This window comes from Bos grunniens, chromosome 26 (assembly GCF_055505025.1).
Source record: "Bos grunniens cultivar Pamir isolate PY7600 chromosome 26, Bosgru_T2T1.0, whole genome shotgun sequence".
Lineage (NCBI taxonomy): Eukaryota > Metazoa > Chordata > Mammalia > Artiodactyla > Bovidae > Bos > Bos grunniens.
Genome location: NC_141190.1, coordinates 9,815,091 through 9,837,477, shown reverse-complemented (window position 1 = coordinate 9,837,477; position 22,387 = coordinate 9,815,091). Strand labels below are relative to the sequence as shown.

The 22,387-nt window shown below is 39.8% G+C and overlaps 2 protein-coding genes across 3 annotated transcripts in view; one reads left to right on the top strand and one right to left on the bottom strand.

Annotated features, from left to right (window-relative positions):
* Window positions 1-10,785, bottom strand: part of PTEN (phosphatase and tensin homolog) — a 100,490-nt gene extending 89,705 nt beyond the window's left edge. For both annotated transcript variants that reach the window (XM_086379244.1, XM_086379245.1), the window contains exon 1: window positions 9,885-10,785. In XM_086379244.1, coding sequence (XP_086235370.1) covers window positions 9,885-9,963 — 79 coding nt within the window. In that variant the 5' untranslated portion in view covers window positions 9,964-10,785. The remainder of the gene's footprint in view (window positions 1-9,884) is intronic.
* Window positions 10,786-11,672: 887 nt separating this feature from the next.
* KLLN (killin, p53 regulated DNA replication inhibitor) lies at window positions 11,673-15,333 on the top strand. Its single transcript, XM_086379314.1, has 2 exons — window positions 11,673-11,690; window positions 12,016-15,333. The coding sequence occupies exons 1-2, from the start codon at window positions 11,673-11,675 to the stop codon at window positions 12,574-12,576; spliced, it is 579 nt and encodes a 192-aa protein (XP_086235440.1). The 3' UTR covers window positions 12,577-15,333.
* Window positions 15,334-22,387: the final 7,054 nt, after the last annotated feature.

Sequence of the window (22,387 nt, the reverse complement as noted above, 5' to 3'; positions counted from 1 at the left end):
TTAAAACGCACACACACCTTTCAGTTCAAACACACACACACCTTTCAGTTCAAACACACACACACCTTTAAGTTCACTATGATGAATAATATTTTAAAATAGATTGATATCAACAAAAACTAAAAGCTAACATGGAAACATGAAGTTCCAGAGAAGTAGAAAAATAAGTACTTTTTTCAAAATTCTTTAAGTAGTTTTTATAAAATTTTCTTAAGTAAAGAAAATGGGGTTTTTTATTCATATACTGAAATAAACACCATACTTATTCAATTAAATTATAGCAACAAGTGCTATTTATTTTTCTTAAAATGTGAAGTTATCACATGATTAGCAGCCCTGGTTTTAAAATATTTATCAGTATCTCTGACTAGCTCCTATAATCATAAAGAATCAAAATAGTCAAAACTTAAATTTCATAAGGATTTTTAAAACAGGCCTTGACATCTGCCTGTGCAAAGTTGAGAAGCAAAGCAAATTGTATTATCAAGCGAACAGAAAAATATCATAGCAAACAATCTATTCCTAGAACACTTTCGTAATTATGTTTGTCCTAAAAACAAAACAAAACTCAGAATCCACTAAGCTACTCCCTTGGCATCTTCTCGTCTCTGGACTAAACTAAAACTCTGTCCCAATTTTTTCTAAAAACTTCACACATTAATGCAAGTTTTTAAATGTAGATAAGTAAAGCACTTATTCAATGGGCTGACAGCAAATTTAGGGTCTCGGAAAGAATGTAACACATGCATCAGAGAACCTTAGCTGGCCCTACTTTCTTCATCTGGAAAGAAACAAGACATTTTTATAACTTGTCAGAAATTTGCCATTTTACATCAGCATATTTAACTTCATCGCATCTGATTATAACAAAAGCAGCTTTAGAATTAAAAAAGTGTAAGAGTAAAGAATGCATTAAACACCACAAAACAAGTATCCTGTAAGTAAAGTATCTCCTAATTACGTAACTGACTACTTTTAAAACTACTGGCAATATAAAAATGAAAAAAAAAAAAAAAGCTTTAATAAAGCATATCCATCCTGTTAGAGAAGTTTTATGTAACATCCTTCTGAATACCTCATATAGTGCAATATACTTAACTTGAAAATATCTTCAGCCTTTTCTGACAGAAGTTCAAAGCAACACTTTTACAATCAGCCAAGTAACACATGAGCCTTCTTCAAATAAACCTTTTTTTGTTACCAGGGAACTTTTGTGGAAGAAGTTCTTATAAAGAATACTAGCCTAGCAGCAGTCAAAAAATACAGATGTTAAAAGCCTAGCTCTATCATTTATTAGCAATTTGACCTTCTTAAATACTACAACCTAAGGGCAAAGGCACTGACTTGTATAAAGTATCATACTTACTATATACCAAACACTTAAACCTCTAAATCAAGAGTTTCTTAACCTCAGCAGTGCTGGCAATTTGAGCTAGACAATTATTTGTTGTGGATGAGACTGCTCTGCGCATTGTAGGATGTTTAGCAGCATTCCTTGCCTGTACACCGAGACAGATGACAATAGCTTCTGCCCTTTGCCCCTCCTCCCCAAGCTGTGACCACCAAAAATGTCTCTGACATTGCCAAATACCCAGACAAGGCAGGAGGGGATCACCCCCAGTTGGCAACCAATATTCTGAAAATATATTCTTACAACAAACCTAAAAAAGTACACACAAGTGTTTTTACCACCATGTTAGAGATGTGAAAAGGTTCACCAAGGTTAAGTATTTTGTCTTTTATTACATAACCGATAAATAGCCAAGCAAGGACTTCAGCTAGACTTTAAACCTAGCTAACTCCCAAATCTATACTCCTTCCATTCCACTATGCTTTGGTAAAACACATTGTCTTCGTCTGCAAAAATTAGGATAACAATTGCCATCTGAGCTATTTCGTATTTACAAATAAAATGATATGTATGTGTAAATTCTATTAAACTAGAGGAGATAACTAGTTTAAACTAAAGGAGATAACATATTAAGGATTTGCTTGACAGGAGATTCCCCTGATGCTGGGAGAGACTGAAGGCGGGAGGAGAAGGGAACAGAGGATGAGATGATTGGATGGCATCACCGCCTCAACAGACATGAGTTTGAGTTAACTCCGGGAGCACAGGAAGGCCTGGCGTGCTGCAGTCCATGGGGTCGCAGAGTGGGACACGACTGAGCAACTGAACTGAACTGAACTGACAGGAGATAATGTAATATGGTGGTTCACAAAGTGTGATCCCCAGACTACCATCATCAGTACCGTCTGGGAACTTAATGAAATACAAATTCTCAGGCCCCAACTCAGATGTTAACGAATCTGAAACTCTGGAGGTGGGGCAAGTAATCTATGACTTAAGTCTTGCAAGTTTTTACATGCCCATCTAAAGTTTGAGAACCACTGATGTATATAACGGGAAAAATACCGCACCAGGTGCCTAAAAACCCAGCACCCTCTGTGGACTCAATCTTCTAGTAGCCTTTACAAGTTACTCATTTTTTTTTTTTGGAGCTACAATTCCTGTATAAAAAAATGAGGAAAGTAATGCTTGTGCCATCTTTCAGGCTGCTCCTTTTTTCTTGCAAAATCAAGTGCATTAACAATTATTAAAGGCTTTGTTAATGAAAAATGGTAAACAAATATAAGACACAGGGTATATGCTACCTAATTCTATTTCATTTTTCAAAAAAAAAATCCCTTCTGGCTTATATCCTCATTTCTTCATCTTTCATATTTCATAAATGAATAAGTGAAAATGTTAAGTAAATTTTACAACAAAGCTAAGTTAAGCCTGACAAAGTACTATTTTCACATAATAAAAGAAAAAAAGTCTACCCATTTCACTTTAACTCTGATAGATTCAAAGTCACTGATAAATACAATTTTAAAAAATAACACCTAAAAAATATCAAGCTTGGTAACATTCCCCAAACTTCATTTTAAAAGTAGAATACAGATTTCCATTCTATTTATTTAATCTCCAGTAAGTTCCAAATAAATAGAATACTCAAACAGAAGTATCTCACTAAATTCATGACAGCAAAAGAATTTTAAATGAAAAAAAAAAAAAAAAAAACCTATATATTTAAAAAAAGGACTTGTTTGCAATTCAACATGTATGCTGTACTAATAAATCACTTTAAGAATATATCTGATTCCGGACTTCCCTGGTGATCCAATACTTAAGAATTCATCTTCGAATGCAGGAGACAAAGGCTCAATTCCTGGCCAGGAAATTAAGGTCATACGAGCCACAGGGCAACTAAGCCTGCGTGCCACAACGAGAGAGCGTATGTGCGCCACAACTAGAGAACCCACGCACCACAATTACTAAGCCATGTGCTTTAGAGCCTTGGCTCCACAACAAGGGAAGCCCATGGACCACAACTAGAGAAAGCCCAATCACTGCAACAAACACCCAGAACAGCCAAGATTTTTTTTTTTTTAATTTAGGAAAAAAACTATATATATCTGCTGTAAGGACTACCTGCTTCAAATCACAACCCGTTTCATAACACCTTAATTACATCTTCCTTAAAAGATCAAAAATACTAAATACATAAAATTAGCAGAATGCAATTAACACTAGTTAATATTTAGTTTATTTTGTTATTAAAGTATTAATGATTTAATAATCTAGTCGATTAATTAGTAATTAATACTAAAGAAGAGAGAACCTTATTATATTCAGCCTAAAAACCTACAAAAAGCAAAAGAAATAAAATTGAAAGCTATTCTGAAGGGCTTTAATAACACTAAATCAACTATAAGTTTGGGGTAGTGATATAAAACAAAATTTAGGTGCATGTAATATAAAATAGAGAAAGTGAGGGAATTTTAGACAATGAAGTTTTCCTAGAAGTTGTCAAAATGCACAGTTCAATTCTGCAACCCAGACTTGCACCAAAAATACAGCTAGTTTATCCAACATATAACAAAACATGTAGAAATCATGTAATCAGATAGTTGCATACATAATTAGACAGCACAATTCATTCTGTAATACAAAACAAATAAGAAAAAAACAAAAACCTCCCTGGAAATCAAGTGCTTCACTACTGAGGGCACTGTGACACAGCAAGGAGACCAGAACAGGGAAAGAAAAAAAAAGACTGATCCCCATACACAAGAAATGGCCTCTAATAGGCAGGTCTCAAGCTTATTCCATCTTTCCCCATACCTGGTAAGAATAAATTAAGAAAAAATCTTTTAGTTCTTCTTCCCATTTCTAGGGCCTAAAACTGGATCAAAAGTGAAAATGGGAAATACTACAAAGGTTTAACCTAAATAAAACTCCCATATTAATGCACTGCCAGATTATTTTAAGTGCAAATGATAATGTAATAAATGTAACTTGGCATTCAAAGCTGCATGACTCCTCCAAAAATCTGAACTTAAAAAGAAATGCTACAGTACCTTTACTGATAGTTTATGTTACTGCTGTATCACATAATAAATGTTTTGGGACAGAGATTACTCTGTGAATAAAATATATGATATTTTTGTTGACCTGTCTTTAACTCTAAAGAAAATTTAATATTTTAACAAATTTTTAATGTTATAACAAAATTTTATTTTTCTACTTCATATTGAGGAAGTTTTCATCATACCTTAGTATTTAGAGCAAATAGTCTTTGATTAGTATGATTAACGCTTCTACAGTATGAGGGAGCAGAGCGTCAAATTACTTGTGATGAAACAGCAAAATCACAGACATTTTATACTCAGAGCTCCTAAAGGAATATCCCTATTTTAAAAAACACTCATAGCATGAACCAATTAATATGGCAACATATCCAAACTGAGGAAATTCAGTTAAAATCACTGCTCCTCCCATACATGAAAAGACAAATAATTTCTCATACATGGGTAACCTGGAATTATAATTTTTAACAGCAGCAGTGCCCATTTAAATATTTACAAGGTGGCAAGTGCTATGCCATTACTTATCTCATTTATTTTTCAAAATAAACATTATATGGATGGGTACCATTATCCCCATTTCACAGATAATACAGATTGAGAAAAGTTAAGCAACCTACACAAAGTCATCCAGCTAATAAGTGTCAAGAGTCAGGATTCCAACACAGGCAGTGTTGGTTCCAGAGGCTACACTGCCACCTTAAAATCTAAAATGAAACAATGTACAATGTGTGGAAAAGACTCATACTCAATATTTTAATGTAATTTAAAACAGATTTAACCTTATTTAAAACCTATAAAACCATACCCACCAGGTGAACTCTCCTTTAATGAGAAATTCAACTTTTAGAAATATTACTATGATTGCCTAACTTTGTATTTACATACATAAAAGTAAGTTAGATTCACTGTCCATAGCTGAAGTGATGACTACTATAATAACTGTGTAACAACTTAAAATATGATACATAAATAGTGTTTCTTCCCACACTACATACAGGCTAAGAATAATTTTCTGCTGGAAGGTATTGCCATAGTATCCGAATCTGCCAAAAGGACCAATAAGTACACGCCTAATACCCTGAAGATGTCTACTCATCTCTGAATGCAAACTGTTGCAAATGAAGTGAATTTGCCTTAACTATACTGAACTAAATTGAAACTTTCCATACGAAATTAATTCACCCCTAAGTTATGTTTATTCTTTTTAAATCAGTATTTTTCCAACAGTCTTTTTAATTCCAATGCAAATTATTTTAAAAGTACCAAACTGCAAATCGCTTTTTTGTAGCCAATGAAAAAATTCCAAAAAGTAGGGAATAGTAGGTGAATAGTCAAATCCAATATACTAATTTCACCTTTCCTGACAAATGAAAGTATTTTAAGTAAAACTGAATATTTACTGAAATAATTTCTGACCCGAATCTCACAGTCTGATACATCTTAAGTCACTATCCTTAGAATAAATCCTAACAGAAATCGAACCACAAAAGACTATTGACTTTACTTAAAATCATGTTTATCTAACAGAAAAAGAGAAAAAAGAGTGACAGTTCTATGAAATACAAATAGAACTTCGGAACAAAGAGTGTCTACAGAAAAAAAAAGTATACCAAATAAATTTCTTTCATTAATAACATTTTTCTGAAAGCTAACTTCTTATAGTACAGCCAAGGCCTAACATTTCAAGTTAAGTGAAAAACTGTCATAAACGTGCAAACTTCTAAATTTCTTTTCACAAACTCCAATTTCACATACAATATAAAAACATTTCCTACGCTGCTGTCTCACTAGAAAGGTTGAGGTAAAAATTTTAAAATAGAATGTCTGAGAGTGATTTAATGTCAAAATTTTGTGAACTGATTTTCCCATAATAAATACTCTTACATTAAAAGTCACTGAAGTGATTACTTAAGTGGCTTAAAAATTATTACAAAGTATTAAGCTATCACCACATGAACAAATAGCAAATGGGGCAAATCTCAAAATGAGGACCTCTGAAAATCAGACTTCCAAAAAGTATTTTGTGATGTTAAGAGGTCTGTATTGTTTTTTTTCGTGGTTTATGGAATAAAGCAGATATTATACTGTACCACACAAGAATTAAAATATCACCAGTTACCTTCAATGTTGTTAAAATTCTAAAAGGTAATACATACAAATGCATCTTTCTCTATCTCTCTAAAACTATATTTAAAATTAACGTGGTTATGTCTCACCATATTTTATATTTACTCTTTAGTGTATAATAAGCAATGTTAAATCTGCACTGATGACTACTATACTACAGTGAAAACTTTTACAATGAACAGCAATAAATTCCTTTTTCCTTATATTAAGAATTGCATAAACCGTAAATTTCTCAGATGTGCTTTATTCTTTAATACGCTTTATGAAAATGAAGTTTGTAGATTACCCTGTAACAATTAGGTGGCCCAGTCATTTTGCACAGGAAAGAAATACAACTTAACTGATATAAAAAGTGTAAAATAAAAACTTTTGAGTAGAATCTTTTCTAAAAAAAAATCTTCACTATGCAGTCATTCCAGTAATCACTCATCTTAAAAGATAACAGCTAACTTCAACAGTCACTATACTCTCTATGAATTAAAAAGTTTCCCCATGAACGTTAATTATTTGAAAATATGCAAACTTATCAAACAATTAAAATTCAATAGAAGCCTAAAGTGTCCATGAAATCTAAAAACAATGAATTTTTTATAGTCTCATGTTCAGTACTACTTTCCAGACTAATATTAAGGACAAACCCCCACCAACAAATTATTTTTAGAATAATTCAATTTTGCAAAAAACAAAAAAAAAACCCCATAGTCCTCAATTTTCCTTTAAGGAAGTCACTTCATTACTGACTTTTATAAGAATACTCCAATCACTACTTTCATTAAAGAATTTAACTTTGAGAAGGCTAACTGCTGAAATAGATACTACAACTTGTCAGAGAAAAAGCTTTCAATGGCCATTTTAATTTTTCCCCCACCACAATAAACACAAAACACTGAAGTGAAACCAAGCAAACCAAAGTGCCTTGGTGTATCAAAATTATTGGAAGTGCAACTATCAAAAAGGCAAACCCTTTACTAACTTTCCTAACATGATTTTTTTTCATATCAACATTTGGCTCAATAAAACCACAACTCTAGAAATTAAGTGTTATTAGTCATTTGATGCAATATATGATAATGCTTTCTATGCATACCATAACTAAAAGGACAGTTTGAGAGAAAGTTGTAAGTCACATAAATTTCACACAGAGGCACGCACCCTGAAATCAAAGGAGAAATGGCTAATCACCGCACTGCTCACATATAAAAATCTGGTAGAATAATGATATTCTTATAACTGTGATAATTTTAAATCAAAAATAGCAAAAATACCATTTTTATGCCAAAATAGCACAAACATACTCTGAATACTAAAAGCAATCTGCCTAACAAACAGCATTCTAGAAAAGTTTTTGAATGGGGGTTTACTTTAAAAAGTTAAACATTTAATTAATTTGGTCCTATACATCTAGATGACTGTCAAGTCACACCAAAAGACTACTTCTGAAATAGGTTACAAATGAGAAGAACCAATTAAGTATTTTTCATGATTATCTTCTGGGCAAACAGGTCAAGTTCAGCTTTAGTACTTTTTCAATTAATGCAACTCCAAAATGTCCAAATATTCTTTTAAAATACTATTTTTAAACTTAACAGAAAAGTTATGTGCGTGGTAAAGCTACTTCTTCAGTAACTTTTACCTTCACTTCGTATCAAAAACTTGGGCAACATCAGCTGCAAATACTATGTATGTGCAGATACATAATCCAAAGGAATAAAACCTTCTTCATGTACGTAACATTTTTCTTCAAAAATATCTTCCTCACAGTTTTTAGCTAGAGATACAGGCACTTCAGTGTCACTCTACTATTAGGCAAAATGTTTAATGATACTTGTTAAGAAACCATTTTTTTTTTTTGTATACTCTATTAACACCTACACAACTGCTTAGTTTTAACTAAGTATTATCCACTGCTACAATTCACATCACCAAATTTTTTTATCTTAATAGATACCTTAATAAAATGATTCAGTCACCTCAGACCAATAACTTAATCCTATTTTTCATGCATTATACACTGGCCTACCAGTGACTCTCAATTCCTAACGTATTTCCCATTCTGCAAAAAAGGAGGGCTCTATCCCCCATCCTTGATCAAAATTTGTTCATTATACCTGAAACTGTGAAGATTCATGCCTTTCAATAACCACTATCTTCTGAAATACAAAAGCCTAACTTTCAGACAGCCAACTGTACCCCAGTGAAATTCTTGGGTTTCTGTCTTATTCAACAAGCTGACTCAGTAAATTTAATACACCATGTGAAAAAAACGAACACACCTACAATCCAAAAATGGAGTAACCCACTCTTGCCAGCATTTCTGGTTCTCAGCTGGTAAATTATATTTGATGTTCTACACAAGTCAGAGTAAAATGAACGGATACCCAAAGGTGGCACAGGACCTGAAACCTAACTAAAGTTGAGTATCAATTCAAGTATCGCAATCAATACTTAAATTTCAAGTGAAACTGAAGTTTAATCTCTGCAATCACCATTTGCTACACACAATACCCTTGAACCTACATAACATTATCATCTGAGATCAAAAACCACTCAATCTCCATTCTATTACGTGTCAGAAGAGCACTGAATCTCAATGCTACTGAACTGTAAATTTCATGTCCTATCCTTCATCATCTCAAAGAGACAAAAAAAAAAAAAAAGCAAATTTAACAAAATCTAGTGAGAGCGTCTTTGAGAAGTGTCATGGTACTATTGATTTCAAACTGCAAAAACTTCTAAACACGATTCAAAGTTGTAATTAACTTAGTTTTAACACATAAACCTACTTTTGCCTTCAAATGAGCACCATACGTGCTAAAATGATTCTCTCTAAAGTTATGCAAATCAGTTCACAACTCACATTTTAAAAGAATCTATCAATGCAACCCAGGAAACTAAAAACAATCACTGCAAGATTCTGATGCAATAAACCGTACGTGCAACACTAATTTTCCTTTTAATCTGATCTATACCCTTGATCTAGGGCCTAAAGCCAAGATTTAATCGAAATATGCTCAAGCTCAAAGCATCTACTTTTCTGTTCATTTAGTAGACCGGATTACCGAGCTCACTAATCCACTAACAGTGTACTGGATTCTGCGGACAATAGCCCTTAGAAAGAGACCCATCGGTGCCTTGACACTTGCAACCAGGCAAGAGTTCCGTCTAGCCGAACACACCCTAGGCTGAATGCATTCAAAAGAGACACAAAATATACATCTAGAAATCCGACCGGGGTTAAATGTCACCCACACTATGGACATTTTTTCGCATCCGTCTATTCCCACGTTATCAGAGAGAGTGACAGAAAGGCAAAGAGGAACAGCAGCCACAGAAATGGATACAGGTCAAGTCTAAGTCGAATCCATCCTCTTGATATCTCCTTTTGTTTCTGCTAACGATCTCTTTGATGATGGCTGTCATGTCTGGGAGCCTGTGGCTGAAGAAAAAGGAGGAGAGAGATGGCAGAAGCTGCTGGTGGCGGGGCTTCTTCTGCAGGATGGAAATGGCTCTGGACTTGGCGGTGGCTGATGCCCCTCGCTCTGCTGCCGCTTGGCTCTGGACCGCAGCCGGGTAATGGCTGCTGCGGCGGCTGCTGGATGGTTGCAGCGACTGGGCCTGCTTCTCCTCAGCAGCCAGGGGTCTGGCAGCGGCGGCAGCGGAATGGGGAGAAGAATAATCCTCGGAACGGTTGCCTCCTCCGGCGGCCTCCGGAGCCCGGGCCAGGGGGGGTGCGGCGGCGGCGGAGGGGAGGTTTAAAACCGGCCCGGGTCCCTGGATGTGCCGCCGCCGCCGCCGCCGTGTTGGAGGCAGTAGAAGGGGAGAGACCAACTCTCCGGCGTTCCCAGCCCTGGAAATGGTGACAGGCGACTCCGGCCCCCTCCCCGGAGCTGCGGCCGCCGCCGCCGCCGCCGCTTCTCCCCCCCGCTCCAGGAGCGGGAGGTGCCGCCGCCGCGCCTCAGCCGGCTCCCGCCCGAGCCCACGGCTTCCACCTTCCCTTTCAGGAGAAGCCGAGAAAGAGGCTGCACGGTTAGAAAAGACGAAGAGGGGGCGAGAAACGCCGCCGCTGCCGCCGCCGCCGGCCGGCCGGCTCCCCGAGGGCGCTGCCCCCGCGGCTGCTCACAGGCGCTGAGAGGGGCTCTGGGCTGCGGCCGCCGCCGTCTCTCATCTCCCTCGCCTGAGCCCGGCCTCGCCTCGCAGCGGCTCAACTCTCAAACTTCCATCATGGCTGCAGCTTCCGAGAGGAGAGATCTGAGCGCAGCCGCGTCCCGGCGCCCGAGCGCGTATCCTGCCGCAGTGCACAAAGAGTCCCGCCACATCACCGCCCGCCGGCCTGCCCGCCCCCTCCGCCGCCGCCGCGCCGGGAGTCCGGGCGCCTCGGGAGCCCGAGGGGAGGAGGGAGGCGTACCCGACCGCGCCAGGGGAGGGGAGGGCAGGGCAGGGCCGAGACTATAGGGAGGCGGCAGAAGGTGCAGCTCCGGGTGCAAGCGCCGAGTCCCCAACCTGCAGGCGCACTGAGCATGCCCAGTATGACTGCCCAGTGCTAGATCGGGCTTGTTGCAAGGCGCCCGCCTGTAACTGCACTTGCCGCGGCTTCTTCTGCAGCAACGCAGGGTGGGGGGAACGAGCTGAGCCTCGGCCGGTGCCCAGCCAGAGGCAGGGTAAACTATTGCGAAGGTGGGCAGGCGGGGGCGGGGAGCGGGGGGAGGGAAGGGGCGCGGTGAAGATTGAAGCAGGTTTGTTCATCTATGTCACTGACTTGAGTGTGAGACTACCTGCGCACAGGTGGAAAAGACCAGGTGACCGCGCTGGTCAGTGTTCAGGGAAACGCAGGGACGGCCCGTGCAGCGAGGACACCCCTCCCCCCACCCCCAGACTTCCCCGGCACGGCCTGCAGCCTTCCTCTGCTTTTGTACCGATGTCGGATCATAAGCGTTCGCGGGGATTTGACTGCAGGAGACTTCGCCGAGAAATCCCACCTCTCCACCCATCCCCGCCCGTGTCCTCAAGGTGTCAGTCTTAGTACAAAGAACAACCCCCCTATTGTGTCTCCAGTGTGTATCACCTCACCCGGCTCCCTTTCACCGCCCCACCTCCCGCTCCCCCGGCTACTCGATTCATTTGCCCTAAAAATGAAAGCTCCTAACAGCGTGAGCACATCGCCCCTGAATTTCTAGATCCCCAAAGGCAACTGTCCAGGTGGGCTGAAAGCGGATTCCCAAAGATGGAATGCAGCCTGCAGCCCCTGCATTCCCTCTGGAGAGCCGAGAATCTCTCCCCTCGGGTTTCCAGCTGGGTTCACCGCTTCCAATTCAAGCTCGATCCTTAGAGGCTCCTCGACCCGCCCCTTTTGGACCGCTGTGAAAACCTCGCTGGGTGAATCGCCCCGGAGCCAGGTTCTGCGTTCCCCCTAGCTGGGGAGTGCGCGCCGCAGACCCCTGTTGCAGCGCGGGAGGGCGAAGTACGTGATTGTAGGAAGCTGCAGCCCCTGTGAGTGGGCGGAGCCGAGGACGGTTCAAAAGGAGGTGGAGGGATACGCGGGCCACAGTCGGAACTACTTTCAGGAGGAGGTCACGTGTACTTCTAGTTGGGGAACTTTCCAAATTCCCACTCCCATATGATAGCTGTAGAGGCAAATGCTTCGCTTCTTTCTCCCAGAGTGCTCCCGCCTTGTACGGGCAGCGGGACCCCAGAGCCTCCGGGGTCTCGGTGGAAGAACAGGCTCAGACGAGCTTCCTACTGGAGCGCTGTCGGGGCTGGCGCCAGAGGAGCTGGTTACACAAGCACCCACATCCAAGCACGTGCCCCCGCCTTCCCTCACCTTGGTTGCTGCCGCTGATTCTTACAGATCTCGGAGCGAGGGTTCCCAAGCTGGTCGCACCCTTTGCCCGCTACCCACAGAGCAAGCTAGAGGACCGAAACCTGAGACTCCAAGCTCTGGAATCACTAGCTCTGCCTTCCCAACCGTGGGAGAAGGGACTGATTTCAGGGGTCTGTCGCATCTTTCTCGCTAGCGCCCTGCCCCTTAGGGCGTAACTTTTCTGGTGCTGTACTCACGGGGCAAAAGGGTATCTCCTGCAGCAGCCCGCTGCGTGAATTCAACGACGTTGCGACAAACTTTCAGTCAATACTTTCGAGCTGATGAGCGCGCCCCACCTACTGTAGACTCAGCCAAGTGACTTATCTGGTCGGAGAACCTAGTCCATGGCCTTCAGCCCAGAACAAACTTGTCAAGTCTGCTTACAATTTGGATTGGTTGACCTAAACCGCGAAAGAGCTGGTTCAGAAATGCTGAGAACTAGAGTGCATTTACCCCAACATTGATCGGCCTGTAAAGTGAGTTGTCCACCGTCTGCTTGGAGAGAAAGAGGGCATCAATACCAACCTAGGAATTCTTTCTTTCCCCTGGGAAGCAAAACTCAAGAATTTGAGTCCAAAAGAATTTAAGCGGATACCCAGGTTGAGACATTGGTTGTTTTTTTAGATCTTGAGACTGGGATCAGTTTGCATGTGTATTGCAGTAATTGTGAATATGTGGCTAGGGAAGGTCTAAAGAGAATTTACTCAGTGTTTGAGAAAGAAAGTGATACATGAGCACATCATAGTTGCAGGCAGCCCCTGAAGACTAGAAACCTCAAGAGAGCTTGCTTAGACGCCACAGACCATTACCTAACTCCAGCACTACTAATTAAACCAGGGATATTTACACTGCTTTTAAGAGATCTCTGAGGCTTCATGAAACTTTGAATTTATATGCAACATCCTTTTAAGATGGCCCTTCAGGAGTTGCTGCTACTGCTGCTAAGTCGCTTCAGTCGTGTCCTAGTCTGTGCGACCCCATAAACGGCAGCCCACCAGGCTCCGCCGTCCCTGGGATAGCCACCTGCTAAATCTTCAGTGTTGATATTTATTGAAGCCTGGTTTTGTGCATGGTCCTGGTCAGCTTGGGGGAAGGAGGCGCCACAAGTGAAAAAAGAAATGGAGAGCAACCTAGGAAGAACAAGACAAAGGCCTCCATTTGGTTTCCAAAGATGAAAAAGCCCTGTCCACACAGCCTAATGTAAACCAGAGATTTCTCTATTTTATAAATAAAAAGAAGTCCCTGATTTTTAGATGTTCCACTAGATTGCATGGCAAGATCCTGAGAGTGGCATTCAATTGATCATCAACTACTGCTTGGTGAAGAAAGGGAAAATGAAGATAAAGTTAAATGAAGGCAAGTGATTACAGAGGGGTACAGTGTCCCATGTTTGTTTTTCCAGTTTCTGATCTTGTCTCCAGAGTTCCGGTTATTAGCACTGCTCTTCCTTACCCACTCCCCATGTGAAGATCAGTCTCACAGCGTCTGAGAAGCCCTGAAATCCACTCCCTGGGAAGAAAGTGGATTCAGTCCTGCCCTGTTGGGTGTTAGGTATGAGGAGAGAATCCTTTTCCTTGCTGTGGCACAGAGCCATTCTGGAGCAGAGAGGGTGTACATCACCAGCACTTATGTGCTAGAATATGAGACTGGCCCACAAGTACTTCTGTCTGCTGAAGGAAGAAACTGGAAAATGAGTTTTGCTGGTACTCTAAACATCAGGTCCCTCTACTCATCTTCATGGTGAGTTAAAGAACCACCAACGTTGGCAGATATTTGACCAACCTGACAGCAATATCGGGTGGTTATTAGAAGCTGCTGAGTAAAAATTTCTTACCTTTCTCAGTATTAAGTGTGTTCCTGGAGGAAATCCTTTTTTTTTTTTTGTTTGTCTTTCTTCACTCTGTCCTGCTAGTCCCAGAGATCTCCTTACCCAGGTGGTAGAGCTGAAACCTCTAAATAGCTGACCCTATCTAATATACAGAAAGTTTTTTTTTTTTTTTTTCAAGTTCAACTGCCAAGTATCCCTTTGGCTGTATAGGTATTACAGTACGTTGGTTTCTAAACACTTCAGTTCACTACCTGATTGGATTCAGATTGCCCTGGGAGAAACAGAAGCTTGTAACAAAAGGAGAATTCTATAAAGCTTCAAGGAAAGTAACCATATAGAATAATTAGTGAACATGATAAACTAGCTTTAATTATAGTTTCTAACAGCTGATTCCAAAACTTTATTGTTACTGCATCCAGAGAATATCTAAAGAAAGTTCCTTTCTTATTTTCTTTGATAAGTGAAATGACCAGCAACTTGATGGGGATGATATAAATAGTTGATGTGCTCTTTGTAGGTCCCACTGCTAAAATGTCTTTTGTAGAACACTGATTGCTATAGTGCCTTTCTCATCTCCCACACACTGACCTTTCAAATAGAGATCTAAATCAATGGCTTTAATTTTTAAGCAATCTTCTCTATTTTTATCTGCTTAACCACTGTTTTCTAACTGCTGCTGCTGCTGCTAAGTCACTTCAGTCGTGTCCGACTCTGTGCGACCCCATAGATGGCAGCCCACCAGGCTCCCCCATCCCTGGGATTCTCCAGGCAAGAACTCTGGAGTGGGTTGCCATTTCCTTCTCCAATGCATGAAAGTGAAAAGTGAAAGTGAAGTCACTCAGTCATGTCCAACTCTTAGCGACCCCATGGACCGCAGCCTACCAGGCTCCTCCGTCAATTGGATTTTCCAGGCAAGAGTACTGGAGTGGGGTGCCATTGCCTTCTCTGTTTTCTAACTAATACAAGACTAAAACATATACAATAATTATAGATTTTCATTTAAACCATCCCATTCTTCCAACGGTCTGAAGCCTTTTCCTTTATTTCATTTATCCTAATTACAAATATTCCTATTGTTTTAAATAAAGATATTTTGCTTACCACATTTCTCCAGAAGGTATCAGTATGGATCATACAACCAACCACATCCTAAAAGAAAATTCTCCATTATCTCTACAAGTTCTTCATGCCCCAGTTTCCTGGAACTATTTCAGATGGCACTTGTGTTTCTTTCTCATCTCAGTAGAGAGATGTGCTGTAAGAAATTATCACCCTCGGAGAAATAAGGATTGGGCTGGGTGCTTCTGGGAGAACTATAGGGGAGACTAGACACTCACTATGTCCAAGTAACATTTAGAAATTGTGATTTGGACTAGAGAGCGATGGTAAGGAAAGGCCTAACATCACAAGACAGCTTTGATTGTTTTAGTCTCTTTATCTAACACCAGCTATGGGACATTCCATTTTGGTGCCCTTAATACTAAGACTAGCCCTATGGGACACAGTCTTTGTCTTTCAGCTCTCCCAGTAATAGAAAAAGATAATAACTTTTATGTTACCAGTAGATATTTGGGCATTTACCAAGTGCTTCACAGAGTAGCCCTCATTTGTCTAGGCATAGGAGGGACACTGAGGAGGAGTCAAGGTTAACTATTACCTCACTCCTACAAATCTTTCCCTTCAGAACATCCTTCTGGCTTCTGAGGTATCACTTTTTCTGATAATAAAGTAACAGAAAACCTTTTTGGAAGAGAAAATGCATGGTTAAAACTCTATTTTAAGTATAGGGTCTTAACTCCATTCAGTCGTTTGATGATTCAATCAACAGATATGTGGAAGTCTTTTCTGTGCCAGCACTAATCATGCTAAGTTCTGTGGACACCACAATGACTATGGTATATAGGGTCCAGCCTTTATGGGATTTAGTCTCGTTGAAAACTTGGCTTCTTTGTCTGACATTGTTGCAACCTCTTTACAGTCTAGGAGTAAAGTTAAAGCTGTAGAAAATACCCTAACATTTGATAGCTGTTTCAACCATCTATTGCTGCATAACAAACCACCATAACCTGGGTGACTTAAAAGAACAGCCACCATTTGTTTTCTCACAATTTTGCAATTTGGGAAGGTCATAGCCAGACAGTTTTTCAGCTCCCCCTTAGTATCAGATGGGTCAGACGTGGTTACGCCCAGCTACGAGTCTGGCTAGAGCTGGAATGTCTCTGACATTCCCCACACGTCTGACACCACAGCTGGAGCACCTAAAATGTCTGCCCACCCCCCACCTCTTCTCTTCATGTGATTGCTCATCATTCTGAGGTCCAGCCCAAGCATGTCTGCACAGTGACTGAATCTCAAGCAGAAGAAAGCAGAGGCTTCAAGGCCTCTCAAAGTCATGGTTCAGAAGACCCAGAATATCACTTTCATTGTATTCTCTTGGCCAAAGCGAGTCACATGGCCAGCCCAGATCCAAGGGAAGAGGAGTCTCCACTTCTTAATGGAAGGGGTGTCTGGGATGGTTGGAATTATGGGCAGTCGTATTTGGAAACACTCTACCATAATCCATCCTTTGGCCCCAACAGTTCACACATACACGCCCACGCACAGACACGCAAAAGACACTTACTTCCTCCCCCCAGATTATCATTCTGTATAGCACTGGCTCTACGGTCTAGGATCTGGTAATAATACACCAGACCCAGATGGAAATGAGGCATTTCAGATGCTGCTCCTCTTCATCAAAAGACCCATGAACTAAAAAGACAAGTTATGATACATGACATACAATGCTGAGCCAGGGACAGGATGAGTGCAACAGACACTTGTGTTCAAAAGGCGGGAAATGGAAGACACACAGCAGTCACCAACCTGTAGCAGTTCTGAAAGTCAGCCAGGTGCTGTCATCCTGACTCTGAGGATCTAGTTCTCCACTAGGACCTGGTTTTTCTCCCTGGAGTAGTTTCCTAATCCACTGCTCTTGGCTCCCTGCTCTGGGCTCTAGTTGACCTCTGAGTCAATCTTCCTTTTTCATGAGAAACTGTCTGCCTTTACAGTTGAATAGTTCCCTCAGCCTGCTTCTTGCCCATAGAAAGTTGGAGACCAAGAGGCTTTTTTTTTGGGGGGGTCCATTTTGAACTGTCTCCTGCCTCTTTGGTCCAAGCTTCTGGTGCTTTTACCAATAAAATTCTCTTTAAAACTGTGTGGGTTTTCTATGATTCTAATTGGAGTTCACTCCTTGACCACAAAGCAACATCTACAATTTTTTCAAAAACAAACTTCTCTCTACACTGGGCCTTGTCTAGGTGGCTGTGGTTGGACCACCCTTAAGATTCTTAGAAGCCCTTTTTGTCTAGATGTGAGGATCTTTCAAGCAGGTATTACATTTTTTAGAGGTCTTAACAGAGTTTTGATTAAATATTTTCCTTGAGGTCATATTTTATAGGCAGTCCCTGAGGCCATTTCTTAATTGAGACCTTTTGCTGACTGTAAAGACTCTCCTAGGCCCTGTATATTTCTTCTACAATCTGCTTAAAAACTGAATAGTTCTTGTTTTTTTTTTTAAAGAAATGCGTTTCTCTCTTGTGATACATCATATATCAGTAAAAGAAGCCAACTGACACTTTAAACATTCATATTCAAAATCTCCTTCGCCAGGTCTGTAAGTTCATTAGGTACATTTTCTGTGTTTTACTGCACACAAGTGCAAATGTTGCCAAACATTTTCCACTACATAACACCACTTAGCCAGCCTCTAATAGCAATTTCCTTACTACTCTTATAGCCTCCATTGACAGCTCTCAACAAAACATTAGCAAACAAATTCAACAATACATTAAAAGGGTCATACACCATGATCAAGCAGGATTTATGCCAGGGACGCAAGGATGGTAAACATCTACAAATAAATGATATACCACATTAACACAATGAAGGATAAAAATCATATAATCATCTCAGTTCATGCACTTTGAACATGATATACCACATTAACACAATGAAGGATAAAAATCATATAATCATCTCAATTCATGCACTTTGAACATGATATACCACATTAACACAATGAAGGATAAAAATCATATAATCATCTCAATTCATGCATTTGATAAAATTCAATATCCACTTACGGTTTTAAAAAAACACACAAAGTTTGTAAAATGGGAACATACATCAACATGATAAAAGCCATGCATGACAAGCCCACACTAACCATACTTAACAGCAAAAAATCTGAAAGCTTTTCTTCTAAGAGAAGGAACTAGAAAAGGATGCTCACTTTCACCACTTTTATTCAACACAGTATCGGAAGTCCTAGCCAAAGCATTTATGCAAGCAAGAGAATGAAAAGGCTTTCAAATTAAAAAGGAAGAATTAAACTGTCACTATTTGCAAATGACATAAGATTATACATAGAAAACCTAAAGAGGCAACCAAAAAATAAATTCAGTAAAGCTGTAAGATATAAAATCAACATATGAAAATCGGTTGCATTTCTTACACTAACAATGAACTATCAGAAAAAGAAATTAAGAAAACAATTCCATTTACAATTGCATTGAAAAGAATAAAATAATTAGGGGAAAAAATGTAATAAATAAAGAGGTTTTAAAAGACCTCTACACTGAAAACTGTAAAACACTGATGAAAGAAATCAAAGAGGGCACAAACAAATGGAAAGATAATCTGTGCTCTTAGCTTAGAAGAATTAATATTGTTTAAATGTCCATACTACCCCAAACAATCTACAAATTCAATGAAATTTCTATCAAAATTCCAAAGGCATTTTTCATAGAAATAGAACATATAATCCTAAAAATTGCATGGAACCACAAAATACCCTAAATAGCAAAGCAATCTAAGAAAGAAGAACAAAGCTGAAGTCATCATTTCAAGATATCTTACAAAGTTATAGTAATCAAAACAGTATGGTATTGGCATAAAAACATACACATACACCAACGGAACAGAATATACAGCCCACACACAACTATGCATATGTGGTCAAGGTTTTTCCAGTGGTCATGTATGGATGTGAGAGTTGGACTGTGAAGAAGGCTGAGCGCCAAAGAATTGATGCTTTTGAACTGTGGTGTTGGAGAAGACTCTTGAGAGTCCCTTGGACTGCAAGGAGATCCAACCAGTCCATTCTGAAGGAGATCAGCCCTGGGATTTCTTTGGAGGGAATGATGCTAAAGCTGAAACTCCAGTTCTTTGGCCACCTCATGCGAAGAGTTGACTCATTGGAAAAGACTCTGATACTGGGAGGGATTGGGGGCAGGAGGAGAAGGGGACGACAGAGGATGAGATGGCTGGATGGCATCACTGATTCGATGGACGTGAGTCTGAGTGAACTCTGGGAGTTGGTGATGGACAGGGAGGCCTGGCGTGCTGCAATTCATGGGGTCGCAAGGAGTCAGACACAACTAAGTGACTGAACTGAACTGAACTTACTACAAAAGAGGTAAAAATTTACAATGAGAGAAGGACAAACTCTTCAACAAATGTTGTTGGGAAAACTGGACAGTCACATGCAAAAAACTGAAACTAGACTACCATCCTCAGTTCAGTTCAGTTCAGTCACTCAGTCGTGTCCAACTCTTTGTGACCCCATGAATTGCAGCATGCCAGGCCTCCCTGTCCATCACCAACTCCCGGAGTTCACCCAAACCCATGTCCATCGAGTCGGTGATGCCATCCAGCCATCTCATCCTCTGTCGTCCCCTTCTCCTCCTGCTCCCAATCCCTCCCAGCATCAGAGTCTTTTCAAATAAGTCAACTCTTCACATGAGGTGACCAGAGTATTGGAGTTTTACCTACGCGAAAATTAACTTGAAATGAATTAAAGACTTGTAAAACCTAAAACAATAAAAATCCTAGAAGAAAATGTAGATGGTAAGCTCCTTGTCATTAGTCTTGGCAATTTTTTTGCATCTGACTCCAAAAGCAGAGGCAACAAAAGCAAAAATGAACAAGCAGGACTATATCAAACTAAAAAGGAAAGAACCTCAAAGGAAGTCATCAACAGAATAAAGAGTCAACCTACTGAATGGGAGAAAATATTTGGGAATCATATATCTGATAAAAGGTTAATATAAAAATATTATCTATAAAGAATTTATACAACTCAATAGCAAAAAAATATATTCAATTTAAAAAAATGGTCAGAACGTTTTTCCAAAGAAGACATACAGATGGCAACAGGCACATGAAAAGATGTTCAGTATATTAACCATGCTGAGCAAAGCCAAAGAAAGCTAAAACACTAATTTGAAAGGATATATGCACCCCTAGGTATTACTTCCAGAGAAGGCAATGGCACCCCACTCCAGTAGTGTTGCCTGGAAAATCCCATTGACGGAGGAGCCTGGTAGGCTGCAGTCCATGGGGTCACGAAGAGTCAGACATGACTGAAGGACTTCGCTTTCACTTTTCACTTTCATGCGTTGGAGAAGGAAATGGCAACCCACTCCAGTGTTCTTGCCTGGAGAATCCCAGGGACGGGGGAGCCTGGTGGGCTGCCGTCTATGGGGGTCGCACAGAGTCGGATACAACTGAAGCGACTTAGCAGCAGCAGCAGCAGGTATTACTTCAAAGTCAAGATATGGAAACAATCTAAATGTTTTTTGGTGAATGAATGGATAAAGAAGGTGTAATAGATGTATTTAAATACACATACACACACAGTGGAATACTATTCAGCCATAAAAAGAATGAAATTTTACCATTGGCAGCAACAGGAATGGACCTTGAGGGCATTATGTTAAGTGAAATAAGTCAGATAGAGAAAGACAAACACTGTATGATTCACTTATATGTAGAATCTAAAAAGGAAAACAGGATTTGAAAGTTGCTAAGAGAATGCATCTTACATGGTGATTATTTTCCAAGAGAGTAAAAACCAAAGTTGTCAGGTCTAGGCCCAGAACTTTAGTGGCATCATTTTTGCCTCATTCTATTGACCAAAGCAACTAACAGGCCCATCAACATTCAAGAGAGGGGAAATAAACTCTACTTCCTCATAGCAAGCTTATAGAGAGATGGAAGAATTATTGATGGTCATCTACCACAATGAGCCTTGTTCTCTTCCTTATAAATGAGTCTTCAAAACAGATACTTTTCCATGGTCAATTCTGCCTAGAATCTTATGATTTAAGAATCACCACCATCAGCTGACAATTTGATTAGTAACTGAATGTTTTCAGTTTGTTATCTATTTTGTTCCTTAACCATGTAATCTTTTCATTTGCTCACTCATCTATTTCACATGCATAAATCTACTCTAGGATCAATATATTTCACAAAAGCATTCATTAAAATTTGGTAAAATAAAACAAAAGTGATAATACATGTATACATATATGTTTACATAAATACATCGAAAATATTGATATACAGAAGAATAAACCAGAGAGAAGACAACAGTTATTTCTGAGGTTAAGATGGGGAGGGAGGGCTTCAGAGGGAAAGGAGTTTCTCTTTTCATTTATTGCTTTTTGTGTAGTTTGAGGGTTCTTTACAGCGATCATTTATCATTCTGAAATAAGTCATTTCATCAAATAGAATTAAGACTAAAAATAAATTCCTATCATCAAAAGAACATCAAATAAACCAAGGTACAGAGCTCAACTCTAATTTCATTTTTAAATAAATGAGCTCTCAAAGGAATTTTCGGCATTTAAGCCTATGGGTCTGTTTGATGGCTGTCGCACAACAGAAATACAAGAGAATACCTGCTATAAACTCTGTCTAGTGGGAGATGCTACATAATAGACAGGTGTGTCTTACTCCGCGTACCCTCTCCCCCTAGATCAACCATCTCTACAAGATCTACTCTTCACTCTTTGTACTATCTAATGACTTGCTGCCCAAAGAAAGTATGCTCTAGAAATAATCATCTGGTACCACAGCAATACCACCATTCAAAGCAGTTGCAGACTATGATCCAAGGAATCTCGAAGATTCCTTAGTTCACCAATCCCACTTTACAGATGAAAAAAATTGAAGCCCAGGGAGTTTGTATGCCCAGATTACATAGCTACTCAATGAAGGATCCTGGATTGGAGTTTGGGAAATTTCTTGATATCCTATTAATGAATAATAAAGATGGGAAGAAAACCTCACTTTTAGAGACTTAAACAAGTTACTAGAAATTTCACTGGAGA